This window comes from Gadus chalcogrammus, chromosome 20 (assembly GCF_026213295.1).
Source record: "Gadus chalcogrammus isolate NIFS_2021 chromosome 20, NIFS_Gcha_1.0, whole genome shotgun sequence".
NCBI lineage: Eukaryota > Metazoa > Chordata > Actinopteri > Gadiformes > Gadidae > Gadus > Gadus chalcogrammus.
Window position 1 is genome coordinate 21,152,692 of NC_079431.1, and position 14,266 is coordinate 21,166,957.

Genomic DNA, 14,266 nt, shown 5'->3' on the forward strand with positions numbered 1-14,266 from the left:
TTTTACTGGCCGGGTGTGTCAACATGTTTTGAAAACGTACGACAACATCACAGACGTATTTCCTAACATCATTAACTTTTGCCAATAGATGGCAACAGTAGACCAAATTGAAAGTCGAAAGGAATTAAAGGCCTGTTCCAAGTTTTACGGTAAATGTGAAAAAATCCTTTAATTTCTAGATAGATAAATATGCCTTAAGTAATGTCTGTAGCTAACTACTAACAGGCATATTTGGACCGACTACACGTGCGTTATCAGTGTTCGGTTTAATCCAGAACTGCCAAACGGAATAACACAATAGCTGTGTTCGAAATCGTTCCCTATTCACTCACTCACTATTTTAGGCCTATATAGGCTAGTGTTCATGATATAGTGCACTATATAGGGAACAAACTAACGAGAATTCGGACACTACACTAACCGTTTCGAAACGTCATTTGCGTCAGTAAATGCGCCGGGTATTTGGAGTAAGGTCTCGCTGCAGCCTGTAGGACATGAACATCCAACGTCCAAGTGCTGTCACGTAATTCCACTTACCACCCCCATTGACGTCACTGGCTAATCGCGCGGGAGAGCTTCATTCTCTTCTCGTCTACTCCTGTACTCCGCCAAGATGAGAACGATGGCAAGTCACTAAAATTAGTGAATGAAACAACCTAATTGTGATTGCAAAAACATGCGTTTGTGAAATGTGTTTTTGATGGGTCCACTCCTTAAAGTGTAATTCCGGCGCAACCCATCGAATAAGCCCTCCAGCTATATACCTTTTCATTGAAAATCGAGGATTAGAGTTTGCCCGGCGCAATGTTTGGCGTCCATGTTATTGGCTTGGGGCATTGTGTTTCGCTTCCAAATTGGCATTTTTGAACCACTAATAGGCCTATTGCTAAAAAAAATAGCACCAAACCTCTGCATTAGCATGAATAGGGTCCCTACACATAAAACGAAGCACCAACAACTTAGTTTGCAAACCACATCTCAGGAAGTGGTGGAGAATCTCCATACTGAAGGGTATAGTTCTTCTGAAGCGGATGTGCTGTGAATTCCAATAATAACACAACCGTAACAATGACCTACAAAAACTATTTGTGTGTGTGTGTGTGTTTGTGTGCAGTCATGGCAGACGGTTTGCTAATTTCACGGAGGAGGGTAGAGAGATGGCAAGAGGAACTCTACCCTATCTTCCGTATCCCTAGGAAGCGCAAACAGTCCGAAATGAAGGAGACATAATATTTTTCTTTTCTTTATTTATTTATTTTTTATTGGTTTGTTTGAAGAGAAGAGCAGAAAATAAAATTGATAATAATGGATACTAATTCCAGAAACATATTATTTGAATCGAAATTAAATCATATATTGCTGTTTATTAAGCACACAATATACACTGTAAGAAAATAAAATGCAGACTTCACATTTAAGAAAGACTACTGGGGGAAGTTAATTACAAAATCAACATAAATTGAGCCTCTTTGTTTCACATGTGAATTGGGATTCAACTGGCCTAAAATATTTTCTTTGGCCAAGTCCGACCTAGGCCTAAGTGGTGAAATCAGTACGACAAGAACGCATGGATCAAAAGAGCGCTTGTTGTAGACCAACTTCGGAAAACTGTAGTTCCAGCGTAGAGACGCTAGAGGTCAGCCATACTCCCCGCCGCGCAATGAAGTCGGTTAGAAAAAGTGTACTCGAATTCATGTTCGAAAGGAAGCACAATTTCATCTCTCCTTGACCCGATTACGTTTTCCACAAAAATTAGGTAAAGGAGGCATTAAGGTTAGGAGATTTGATCATTCGTACAGCCCCCCCCTGAATTGGGAAACAGCTAGTCTCGCAAAGCCAGACCAAACTACAGCAAGTAGAATGGTCTGGAACCACCCCACACAGCAAAAGGACTCCGCGGCGGATCCGCCGCGGAGGTATTGCGGCTTCCGGAACGGACCCGCGAAACGGACCCGTATCGGAGTTCACTTGCAATCAGGGACGGATCCGCTACGAAGGCGGATCGCGGATCCGTAGTGGCTCCGCGCCGCATCCGCTCCGGATCCGCGATTAAAACCTTACCTCCGTGGCGGGTCCGTTTGGGACCCGCTGGGGGTCCGTTGGGGGTCCGTTTGGGACCCGCAAATCTTTACAGACATCCGCCGCGGAACCGCAACGGACTCATAAAGATCCTGGCTCATCTGGCCCGGGTCCGTTTTGGACCCGTTTATCTTATTTTCAAAATCCCTTCTGTTCTTGCTGTATACGATAAAATAGGATAAACTAAACTATAGGATAAAACTCAAAACTATCATTCCTAGCCTAGGCTACAGCAATATAGGCCTAAGCATAAGTTTAAATATGCATTGCCTTTTATGTTTTACCTAACAATATTGTCAATAGGCATAACAATAACAGAAAAGGTTCAAGTCAAGACATCAATTTACTGCACAAAAGTAATCACTACTCAATAGAAAAATAGAAAATAGAAAATTGACATTTACATTAATAGAAAATTATAGGTTATAGCCTATTCTGTTTTTGTTAAGTAGTCTACGTTGGCTAGGCTACTTTAAATTCATTTTGTGGACCTAATTTAGTTCTTTATAGGCATAGGTCGGTGCAGACATAAAATATGTTATCTATTAGGCTACAACATGAAATGCTGCGCTGCAGCTAAAATATCAGAAAATGAATAACTGGTGAACGACAAGAAGTTCAATCAAAAGATTGTTTAATTATTAATGGGTGGAGGAGTGGATGGAGGAGGGACACGTCTCCTCGCCGCCCGATCCGCCGCCAGGTTGAACCACCTGATGGCGTGTTTGGTGACCTCCGCGTCCGTGGCTGACCGCGTCACCACGTTTTTCCTCACAGCACCTGTAATCAAACAGACAGATTTTATGTAATAGGTTTTTACTAACTTTAAGAAGAATGCACACATTTGGTGAACAACAGGGTGCATTAATGGCCACTGTTAGGCATGCAAACATGCAAAGTGCTTCGATAAACCGAGTATTTTGTTTTGGGCCTACTGTAGCAGCAAGGAGAAGACTACTGGAGCAAGCACCTTGAAACATTTCGAAAACGAAGCAATAAACGGCAAATAGAACCAGCTGAACAACCGCAGCCGGTATTATTTGATCATTTAAAACGGTAAGACGAGCCCTCAGCCTAAAATCCAAAGTATTTCTAAACAGCACTCCTGCCGTTTTCCTTCTCTACCTAAACTGGTCGCGGAGGCACTGCACTTGACATGCTAGCTCTGTTGGCTAACCTTTAGCTAACACACAGCATTGAGACTAGTAATTACTGCCAGAGACCGGAGTGAGGGGAGGCGGGGCTATGTTGGCGCTGATGTGTGTCTGTTAACTCTCTGTCCGAGAGAAGAGAGCGAGAAAGCGCAGCTGGTATTTGTGTATCGATACGGCAGAGAATTATTATTGAAATATATCGCAACCACCAGGCAGCCAATACGTTTGCGTGCGTTTACTTCGATAACATGATGGGCCTGTTGCCCACACCTGGGGTGCGTTTCTCTTGACATGATAATCCACTCATAGGCACCGGAACCTATGAGGTCGCGGGGCCAATGGCCACCCCACTTTTCATGGGAAATAAATAAATTATAATAAGGATTTTTTTTAGCCTGTATTGATGAACTATTTCGTTTCTTAGTAATGTTTTGGCCTTACATTGTTACTATACAAACGAACAGAGCTTCGGCTCCCCGCGACCTTATATTGATTGAGTCTAAAACGTTTTCTCAACGATTCAACCAATGAGAGTAGGCCTTCTACAGCAATAGCGTTGCCATGGCACATGGGTCTTGTAATGTGACATGCTTGCTTGCGATCTGCGATTTTTTCGTCTGCAACGTTCGAAACCCCCACGACGAAAGTTTGTCATGCCAGAAATTTGGGGGAATCGCATGACGTATCCATTGTTGACTTTGAGGGAATCCCGTGAACAGCTGGAGCTCACGGGCATCAAGTGTTACTAACTAGTAAAGAAACTAGTAGCCTAAAGTAAAGACTAGTAGAGATGCGCGGTTGGCATACCCAAGGACACCGTGGATAATCCACGGGTTGGGTGGATTGCGTGAAAGAAAGTAAAGCTGGAAATTAAATCGCGCGCAAGGCAGCATGGGTATACCCAGGCTAGTATTGGCAATGGCATACCCACTTTCTAGAATTGCACCCATGGTCAACGCCGAAGGAAACTGAAGGAATCAAAAAGAGGAAGTCTCACAGCAGAGTGCATGTCAGAAAGGTAGGATTTTTGTTATTATCATTCATTATTGCACTGTCTGATAGTAAACAGGAACATTTTCACTAGCATATTGTCCCTACTAAATAAGTGACCGTGTCAGGTTTTCACTGACGCGCTAGCTATTGCATTGTGTTAAACATAACATCAGGCATAGGCCTACCTGACTGAAAATGTGCTTAGGCAAAGTAGCCATCAGCTGCTCAGGGTGTCATGGTCATACTATGTTTGATTTCGAGTAAAAAAAAGAGACATCAAACGTAAAAAAAAAAAAGGACTATGGTATAGTAGCCTAGTTTAAAAAAGGCTACACGGTCATATTGGTATGAAGGTTGCTACGATTTTTAAGGATGTCCCAACAAACGTGACTTGGAGCGTATTTAATATTACTGTGAATTATATACTTACTGAAAAGCAAGGTCTTTGTTGCCATCCTACTAAAAGGCTTTTTGTTGTTGACACCCTTCCAATTGATCTGATGGGAGACCTCATCAGTGAACAGCCTGCCCAGGATGTTCCAGGTCACCCTCTTCACATCCTGGCCTCCAATGGTGGCCAAAGATGAAATCTAAAAGGCAAAGACATCTTTTTTAAATAGACAGGTAGGTAAACATTCCTGAGGTTAGTTGCATTTAAAATGTTTTTGATTCTGTTGAAAGCTTCCAGAAATGTAGAAAAACTGAAAAAAATCTAAACATGTACCGTACTTGGCTCACATCCTCATGGACCTGTGCCACCTTTACACACAATGTCAAACCAGGGAGATTGTCACTCACTGACCACTCGGAAAAGGCGGTTCAGGACAGGCCTGTTCAGGGCTGCTTAAATAGAATATTTGCAATAATCACGGGCAATCAATAAACCTAATGGCACCATTCAGATTAAGTAAGAAAACTCACCACTCTCTGTCGAGCTGGGCCATTTGACGGTTCCTTTAAAAACATTTCAAATGCCTCCACTGCCTCCAATTGTTCCAGGGGAAACTGAATGCTGTCTGGCATCTCCGCATCTGGCCCCGGGGTGCTGTTCATCCTACTGGTGAGCAGGTTCACCTTAGCCACAAGCTGGTCGTTTTGCTGTTTGATGGTTTCCAGCAAGCTGAGGATTTGGAACTCGGCCGCTGTTGACAAACATGAAATATAGCTAAAATGTAGTGTATCAAATATATCACGTTTCAGTGTTTATCCTCATTACTCATAATACCGACATTAGCTATTGACATTATTAATTAATGACAAAAGTTGTAGACAAAGTTTGAGGAAAATATGTGATGGTTGTCAGAATTTTTTCCAAAATCTGTGGCACAGAATGACCCTCCAGTATTTGTCGTTATTACTCACCAGAGCAGGGAATGGTATCGGCCATCCTTCCCCCTCGCCATGTTGGTCTGTAGGCCAGGCTTGAAGAAGGCTCCATGTTGAGGGCTGGTGCCGGGGGTGGAGGGAGTTGAGGAGGGACTGCAGTTCCTGGCCCATAGTGAGGTGGGCGGTGTGCGAGAGTCATCTGTTAACCATGACTGATAATACCAATAGGGCCTTTCTATTCATTAATATTTCAGTTTTCAATATATCAGTCCCTACCTTGAGTAACTCTCTGCATGTTAAATGCGGGTGCAGGGAGTTGAGAGGATATAGGGTGATGCAGTCCTGCCCTATGCTGAGATGCTAAGGGAGATAAATTGGTATTAAATGTTTGATCTGTTAACCATGGTAGGCTGCAAGCTACAGGGCCAAACAACTGGTCATGCTGAACATTAATTTGTATGTTTATGCACTACCTATTTCAACCCCATGAATGGATTGACAATGTGTTTCAATACAATTTGATACTGATAAATGATTAATTTAATATTACATGCTGGATGCTAAGACTTTTCAGACTTTTCACAATATTGCATGAATGCAGAAGTTTTTAGCTGACAAAATATTTGGCTGAGATTTTGAAAGTTGCAATTTCAATAGAGTATGCAGAAAATCTGAGATGAATGACCATTGATGTGTTACGATAGATGGGGCCACTGTATTCTAAATTATTATCAGTATTTACCTAGACAGTTTTCTCCAGGTTGAGGAGCAGTGAATCTGCCTGGCACTCGGCGAGATGGTGGAGCTGGAGGAATGGATGCACGGTGAGGGGAATATCTTTAGTACTACGAATGTTAACCATATCTCTAATATATTTGTTATTAAGATGTTAAGAGATTATTCCTTACTCTGCAATTGGCTTGGGCTTCGAACTGGTAGTGCTTCGAACTGAGACACTACTTCACCATTTTCCACTTCTTCTTCGCTCTGGTCAGAGTCTCCGAAACGATGGCTGTTAAGTAACCGTATCATTAGGGTTATTGCAATCTCAAAATTGCCAAATATACATGTAGGTCAAGCATCTCTGGTCTATTTTTTAATGCTACGGGAAAAAACCTTTCTATTACTGTAGAAACATGACAATAACAAGACAGAACACACTTACACTGGCTTCCTGTTCCTTTTATCTGGCAGCTCAACCTCATGCTCAAGCTCTGCCTCAGATTGCAGATCTGAGGTGTTGCAGCCATTCTGATACTGCTTCAAGATTCTCATGGCATCTTTGTAGTTGTCTAGAATTTAAATTATGTTAAAATGAACATGAGTTTCAAATTAGCTGTAGAGCTGCACAGAATATTATTATTATTGATGATGATGATGATGATGATGATGTCTCAGGTCTCTCTCTTATAAGAGAGACCTGGCCAAGAATAGTATAAATGAAACAATGCAAGGCAAAGACAATTTCATGTGCATTTTTTCAGAACATATACAGAATAGGTTATCCCAAGCAGAAGGAGAAGCAACCATGAAATTATATTTAAACAAGAATTTTATGAATTGGCATACCACAAGTTCGGACAACATTGACGTCCTATCTTAGCCAGTTTGGCTCTGGTTTCTCCTCATTAAGAGCTGCCCTTTTCACCCTTTCAGTGCTTTTATAGCTGGGCCAGTACGCCATCCCGTCATCGTACCATTCATTTGGGACAACAGCAATGTCCCCGTTTATTAGGAATTTAATGAGATGAAAAGGCATCCTTAATGCAGAAAGAAAGAAAAGGGGTATTTATTCATCGTCAATTAAATAAAAAAATAAAGCATGCACAAGTGTACAGTGTTACAAATAAGCAAGTAAAGTAAAATAAATCATAAAGTATATGATTTATCCGATGTCAGGCGATATACGTTTTGGGTGGGTTTTTGGTTGATTGAAAGGTTTTCAGTCTATAGTTCAGCTGGAAATTGCCAACAGAACAGCACAACTATTCTATATTTTATTTCAAATGTATTCAAACTTGATCACATTAGCTATTTGTTGCCATTTTCTGCAGGAAATGCATTGTGTAGTTATTATTAGTAGTCGTAGTATCATTATTTGTTCTATGGCCAAGCGCTCCAACTGCTAGAAAATATGTAAGCAACATTACATTTTAACAAACCAAAAAGTATCTTACTTGATGAAGCGAACCCAGCAAAAGGCAATTGTAGGGGACGGGCAACAGTCAAATCCAGATGCTGCAGAACACACAAAATAGAAGATGGGGACCAAGTTCCATACAGTAGCATAAGAAATCAGAAACGGGCGCAAATACCCATTAGTTGTATGAACCGAATCCCTTCACTTGATTTAAGCCATTTAACCGCATTTTCTGCAAGAAATGCTCCAACTGCTAGAAAATGTGTAAGCGACATTACATTTCAAGAAACCAGAAAGTATCTTACTTAATGAAGCGAACCCAGCAGAGGAAATTGTAGGGGATGGGCAACAGTCAAATCCAGATGCTGCAGAACACACAAAATAGAAGATGGGGACCAACCATACAGTAGCATAAGAAATCAGAAACGGGCGCAAATACCCACTAGTTGTATGAACCGAATCCCTTCACTTGATTTAAGCCATTTAACTGCATTTTCTGCAGGAAATGCTCCAACTGCTAGAAAATGTGTCTGCAACATTACATTTTAAGAAACCAGAAAGTATCTTACTTGATTAGGCGGTCAATGTCAACAGTCAATGGGCAACAGTCAAATCCAGATGCTGCAGAACACACAAAATAGAAGATGGGGACCAAGTTCCATACAGTAGCATAGGAAATCAGAAACAGGCGAAAAAATACCCATTAGTTGTCTGAACCGACTTAAACAGTGATTAAAATGGCAAATTTTCATTATAAAGAGGATGGCAGATAACCACTACATATGAGACCAAACTTGCCAAAATGTTGACTTGCTGCGATCTATTTGTATGGTACGCATGCCTGGAATTTCGTGATATGAGGGGCAAGGCCACTTGGCCTGCAGCGGGGCAATTTTTTTGAGGGCACAAAGGCCACATGCCAGGGCATCAAGGCCATAACATGATTTTGATTTCACTAATAGACAAATGCATTTCTCAAAGCATTAACGCCTTGTTAACAGTCTAACACTTCTGCATCTTGAAGAGCACTTTTGTGATTATTCTTCAAATCTTTTTCGAAAGGAAAAAGAGTTGAATTTGTTTAATTTTGTTAAATGTTAAAACTGTATTATTTTCTATAAGATTAGAATTAGAATTAAGTAATATTTTTTTTTTAATTACACATAATAAACATTATTTCAAAATGATAATAACTCTCCCTCTGCCGTCATGGGGGTCGCCAGTGTTGCAAGATTCCGGCCCAATCTATCAACACTGGGGGACAAGCAGTTTTAGGGTTAGAGTTTTATGAATTGGCATACCACAAGTTCTGATGATCGTAATATCATATTTTGGCCAGTTTGGCTCATGGTCCTCGCTGTTGGCAGCTGCCCTTTTGGCACGTTCTGTGTATTTATATTTTGGCCAGTACACCATCCCGTCATCACACCACTTATCCGGGACAACAGCAATGTCCCCATTGGCAAATCTGATCAGATGAAAACTCATCCCTAATGTAGAAAGAAAGACGATGGCGCAATGTCAATCAAAATGTCTGTTTTTTTAAATGGTAAGTTCTGCAGAGAAGTGGAAAAAGTTGAAAGTTGGCACATGTATCAATTCACCATAAAATTCAGCATAAAATGTAATTTCCCCTGGCTTTTTTATGTATAATGTTATGTATTATATGTAATCTCATATTTAGAAAACATGAAATTATGGATTATGGAAAAATACAACCTTTTCTGAAATACTCACAGCAAATTTTAGGTAATTAAGTAATGGAAGTCATAGTCAGAAGTCAGTAGTCAACCATATTATTTGAGTTTTTAACTTGAACTGATTGTTTAAACTGATTGATTGATTGAACTGATTCATAGTCAGTAGTCAACTATATAATTAGAGTTTTTTAACTTGAACTGATTGTTTAAACTGATTGATTGAACCGATTCATAGTCAGTAGTCAACTATATAATTAGAGTTTTTAACTTGAACTGATTGTTTAAACTGATTGATTGAACCGATTCATAGTCAGTAGTCAACTATATAATTAGAGTGTTTTAACTTGAACTGATTGTTTAAACTGATACATTTATTGAACTGATTGTTTTTGTTTTCTGTTGTTTTGTTTCATTTAGTGGAGGAGAGGTATGGCCACAAAACCATCCCTGTACGGCAAGGCTACACATTTCTGTCGCAGCGCTGACACCTCAACCGACTTCAGCTCATCAGATGCATCATTTACAGCAAATATGTTCATTCTGTCAGAGTTGAAGGGGTAGGTATAGAATGGAGACTGCCGGGAAAATTCTGTGTAAATAGCGTACACGCCATTATCATTTTGGATAATGTTTTTGATAAGGCAGACTTTATCCCCCACCAGAAACATGTTGTCCCCTGTTGATAGTTTTACCGTCCACCTTTCACATCGCATTTCCCCATATTGCGCCTGACATCCTGTCCACTATTAATGCCGGCAGTCTTACTGGTAACGGAGCCAGGTCTGGAGCAGTTTCCTTACAATGCCCAAACACACTAGATGCATATAATCTAAGGGAAACTGTGTTACCATGCCAATCTTGACATTCTGAAATGGATGTGGCCCCTCATGATGGTGTAATTCATCAACCTTCAGGTTGAATGAGATGTCAGTTCTAAGGGGGTACTCTGGTCCAGGGAAAGACATACGCCGGTTCTGGTATTTCCCTGGGTGTAGGCACTTATCGCACCCATGGTAAGCATTATGTGGGCCTTTGTTTTTTTCACAAAGGCCCGTGCAGGGGTATCACAGACTACCGTGTGAAGCTGAATCTTAAGGTTCTTATCTCCAAAACAAAACCCAGCCTCTAGCTCCTGCAGTTCTCTGACAAAATCAAATAGGAACTCTGTGGCCGAACTAGGTTTTTTTGGTCCACAGTACGCCCCAATGACCACAGGTTCCTTCATGGGGACGCTAACCAGTAAGCCAAGGATGGGCCACAGCTGTACAGTGGAACTTTTAAATAAAGGTAGACCATCGATATTAATCTGCAGCCCCAATGTCATGCCCTCTGCCAGTGTTTTGGCATATTTGCTTAGGGTGGACTTCAAAGAGGAAAGGATGCCAAAGTGATGGTAGTTCCCCCCAGCCTTCTCCTGAATAGCATAATGCATTTTTGTCTTGAGAAGGGTCCTACCATCCTTCGGCAGATTGGGATGGGTTATATGGAGTATACTCAACAGTGCAGTCAGGGCAACCATGGAAATGCCAAAACTCACTGCCCAGTTGGCAATGTTATCAGAAAGTGATGTTGGGTCATCATCATTTTCAGAATCTGAACCTGATGTTCCCTCCCCATCACACCCATCCCAATACACATCATCAAAATCTGCCTCAAATTCCATGTCCTCTTCAGTAAGATCTTGCACCTCTGGAATTACATGTGCACCTGAAGAGGGTTGGGCAGTGTTCTCAGAAAGAACTCTGTCATCTGCCCCTATTCCTGTCATGTCAGTCATGTCTGTCCTAATTTGATTAAGCCTTTTTTGAACGTCTGCACGTGTCCTTCGTCCTAAGGCTGATAAGGAGACAGGCACAGTCTTTCTATTCATTTTTGTTCTAAAAGACATTTCAGAAAAAAAGAAAAGAAAGTAAAATGTATCATTAATCATTGTTTCTAATGTTGTATTTAAATAAACACATTGTTGAATGGTGGTGGTGTCTGTTTCATTGCTACAAACTAGACAAGAACATAGAAATGTGCCATTTTCTGCAGGAAATGCATTATGTAGTTATTATTAGTAGTAGTAGCAGTAGTAGTATCATTATTTGTTCTGTGGCCAACTGCTCCAACTGCTAGAAAATGTATAAGCAACATTACATTTTAAGAAACCAGAAAGTATCTTACTTGATCAAGCGAACCCAGCAGAGGAAATTGTGGCAACAGTCAAATCCAGAACGGGCAACAGTCAAATCCAGATGCTGCAGAAAACACAAAATAGAAGATGGGGACCAAGTTCCATACAGTAGCATAAGAAATCAGAAACTGGCGCGAATACCCATTAGTTGTTTGAACCGAATCCCTTCACTTGATTTAAGCCATTTAACTGCAATTTCTGCAGGAAATGCTCCAACTGCTAGAAAATGTGTGAGCAACATTACATTTTAAGAAACCAGAAAGTATCTTACTTGATTAAGCGAACAATCAATGTGCAACAGTCAAATCCAGATGCTGCAGAACACACAAAATAGAAGATGGGGACCAAGTTCCATACAGTAGCATAGGAAATCAGAAACAGGCGCAAATACCCGTTTGTTGTCTGAACCGACTTAAACAGTGATTAAATTGGCAAATTTTCATTATAAAGAGGATGGCAGATAACCACTACATATGAGACCAAACTTGCCAAAATGTTAACTTGCTGCGATCTATTTGTATGGTACGCATGCCTGGAATTTTCGTGATATGAGGGGCAAGGCCACTTGGCCTGCAGCGGGGCAATTTTTTTGAGGGCACAAAGGCCACATGCCAGGGCATCAAGGCCATATTTTGATTTCACAAATGCATTTCTCAAAGCATTAACGCCTTGTTGATAAACAGTCTAACACTTCTCACTTCTGCATCTTGAAGAGCACTTTTGTGATTATTCTTCAAATCTTTTTCGAAAGGAAAAAGAGTTGAAATTGTTTAATTTTGTTAAATGTTAAAACTGTATTATTTTCTATAAGATTAGAATTAGAATTAAGTAATATATATTTTTTAATTACACATAATAAACATTATTTCAAAATGATAATAACTCTCCCTCTGCCTTCATGGGGGTCGCCAGTGTTGCAAGATTCCGGCCCAATCTATCAACACTGGGGGACAAGCAGTTTTATTTGTTCAGAAATGCTTGAAAAAATGTAACTTTTATGGAGATACCGCATTAGGCCTACTTGGTCAATAAAAGAGCTAAGCTACTCAAAAGCTATTTTATTCAGAAACGCTTACGATCTTAAGTAGGCCTATAATTGACCGCTGTCAAGGACAGGGTTTTTTTTTTTATCCCAGCGTACTCGGTGACCCAAGCGTACTCGGTTGCTAGGCGACGCCAAAGACGTTGGTCTTTGCCAGACTATTTCTCTGCTAATCAACACTACGAATGCTGGTAACAGATAAATTGTAAAAAGACACACCGTGTGAAGTTATTTTTTTCGTTTTGGCAAGTAGCCATGTAATAAGCGGGATAATGTATAGAACGTCACCGGTCATTATCGAAAATAAGCCACAAGCACCACCTTCAGGGTGAAGCAAGCCGGTTCGCCCTGTCGGGGCTTATTTTCCCGATGACCGGCGTTTTATACATAACAGCGACACATTAAAACAGAACAGACCAACCCTAACCCTAACCCAATGAAGGATAACTTAACTTAACTACCATAACATATTCTGCCGAAATTGCTATTCCATTTTAAATCAAATAGGGTACAGACTGACATGATTATCGCCTCTCAGCTAACAATAGCCTGGTGCAAAAAATTATAGCCTAACTGAAAAATGATTTAGGCCTACTGCTAGTCCTAATATCAAACAACGTCATTACAATCATACGTAGTCTAAATTATGATTACAAAAACACAAAGGCCAATGTTTACTGTGAATGTCGCAATATAGGCCTATCAATAAATAATTAGGCCTACATAAATAAATCAAAATCAATAATAAATCATGCTTACGTAACGCAACCGTGTTCCAGCAAAGAAGGAAAGTCTCAACTGATCGATCTGCTCTTTATAGGCTTTCAACGTGTTGGCGCGTCCGCGTTCGCGGATCAGACACGGGTCCGACACGGGTCCGCTCAGGATCCACAATATATCAACAAATAAATCAAATAATAATAATAAATCAATAATAAATCATACTTACGCAACCGTGTTCCAGCAAAGAAAATCTCAAATGATATGATCGTCTCGGCTCTTGGTGATAGGCTTTCAAACGTTATGGCGCGTCCGCGTTCGCGGATCCGACACGGGTCCTCTAGGCGGCGCCAAAACGGATGTGACAGTAACGCGGGTTTGGTGACTCCTATGCGGATCCGCATAGGAGTCTACTGCTGTGTGGGACGCTAACTCGAGACGTCTATCCGTGGGGAAACTGGGCGGGCCTGTTTTTATTTCTTTAAACCAATCACAATCGTCTAGGGCGGGGCTAAGCCCGGGAAGCAGCAGCGGTGTCCATGCAAAATAGAGTGGCGAAGTCATGCCCCTTCCGGTAAAGCTCATGGGACCTATGAGATCGAAAAATATGAATGGGTGTCAATGGAGAGAAAATAATTATTTTCTGGTCCCAGTCTTAATATGCCCTGGATTACACATGTGTTGTTTGTGGATTTAAATGATAATTTTTCATGCAAAGAAAACTAACATTTTCGTGAAGAAGTTTGATAATTTTAGGTTTTATGTGAGGCCGCTTTGTGAACTACAGCTCTTCGCTGCTCTCGAAGCATATGATATACGTCACCACACCCGCACTTGGAACTCGGCACAGAGATGGCACATAGAGATGGCACATAACTAAAACTCTCCACATGCCCTGACTTATAGTGGTTTTCACCTCTTTCTATGCTTTTATCC

At 40.9% G+C, this 14,266-nt stretch overlaps 1 protein-coding gene and 1 long non-coding RNA gene across 2 annotated transcripts; both read right to left on the reverse strand.

Annotated features, from left to right (window-relative positions):
• Nucleotides 1-2,431: 2,431 nt before the first annotated feature.
• On the reverse strand, nucleotides 2,432-8,060 carry LOC130372970 (uncharacterized). The gene is made up of 11 exons (XM_056579149.1): nucleotides 7,998-8,060; nucleotides 7,730-7,790; nucleotides 7,122-7,312; nucleotides 6,718-6,844; nucleotides 6,461-6,564; nucleotides 6,295-6,357; nucleotides 5,829-5,912; nucleotides 5,589-5,714; nucleotides 5,148-5,368; nucleotides 4,657-4,816; nucleotides 2,432-2,859 (listed from the first exon to the last, which is right to left on the reverse strand). The coding sequence occupies exons 4-11, from the start codon at nucleotides 6,825-6,827 to the stop codon at nucleotides 2,714-2,716; spliced, it is 1,014 nt and encodes a 337-aa protein (XP_056435124.1). The 5' UTR covers nucleotides 6,828-6,844; nucleotides 7,122-7,312; nucleotides 7,730-7,790; nucleotides 7,998-8,060; the 3' UTR covers nucleotides 2,432-2,713.
• Nucleotides 8,061-8,281: 221 nt separating this feature from the next.
• LOC130373829 (uncharacterized) lies at nucleotides 8,282-13,958 on the reverse strand. Its single transcript, XR_008893544.1, has 3 exons — nucleotides 11,840-13,958; nucleotides 11,559-11,632; nucleotides 8,282-8,313 (listed from the first exon to the last, which is right to left on the reverse strand). It is a non-coding gene; the product is annotated as an uncharacterized LOC130373829 (long non-coding RNA).
• Nucleotides 13,959-14,266: the final 308 nt, after the last annotated feature.

Excerpts from the sequence above, each read along its gene's own strand:
- LOC130372970 (XM_056579149.1), bottom strand. The coding sequence starts at position 6,827 with ATGAGAATCTTGAAGCAGTATCAGAATGGCTGCAACACCTCAGATCTG. Across the intron at positions 5,715-5,828 it reads CATGCAGAGAGTTACTCAAG|GAACTGCAGTCCCTCCTCAA; the intron begins GTAGGGACTGAT and ends ACTATGGGCCAG. Across the intron at positions 5,369-5,588 it reads CGATACCATTCCCTGCTCTG|CGGCCGAGTTCCAAATCCTC; the intron begins GTGAGTAATAAC and ends GTTTGTCAACAG.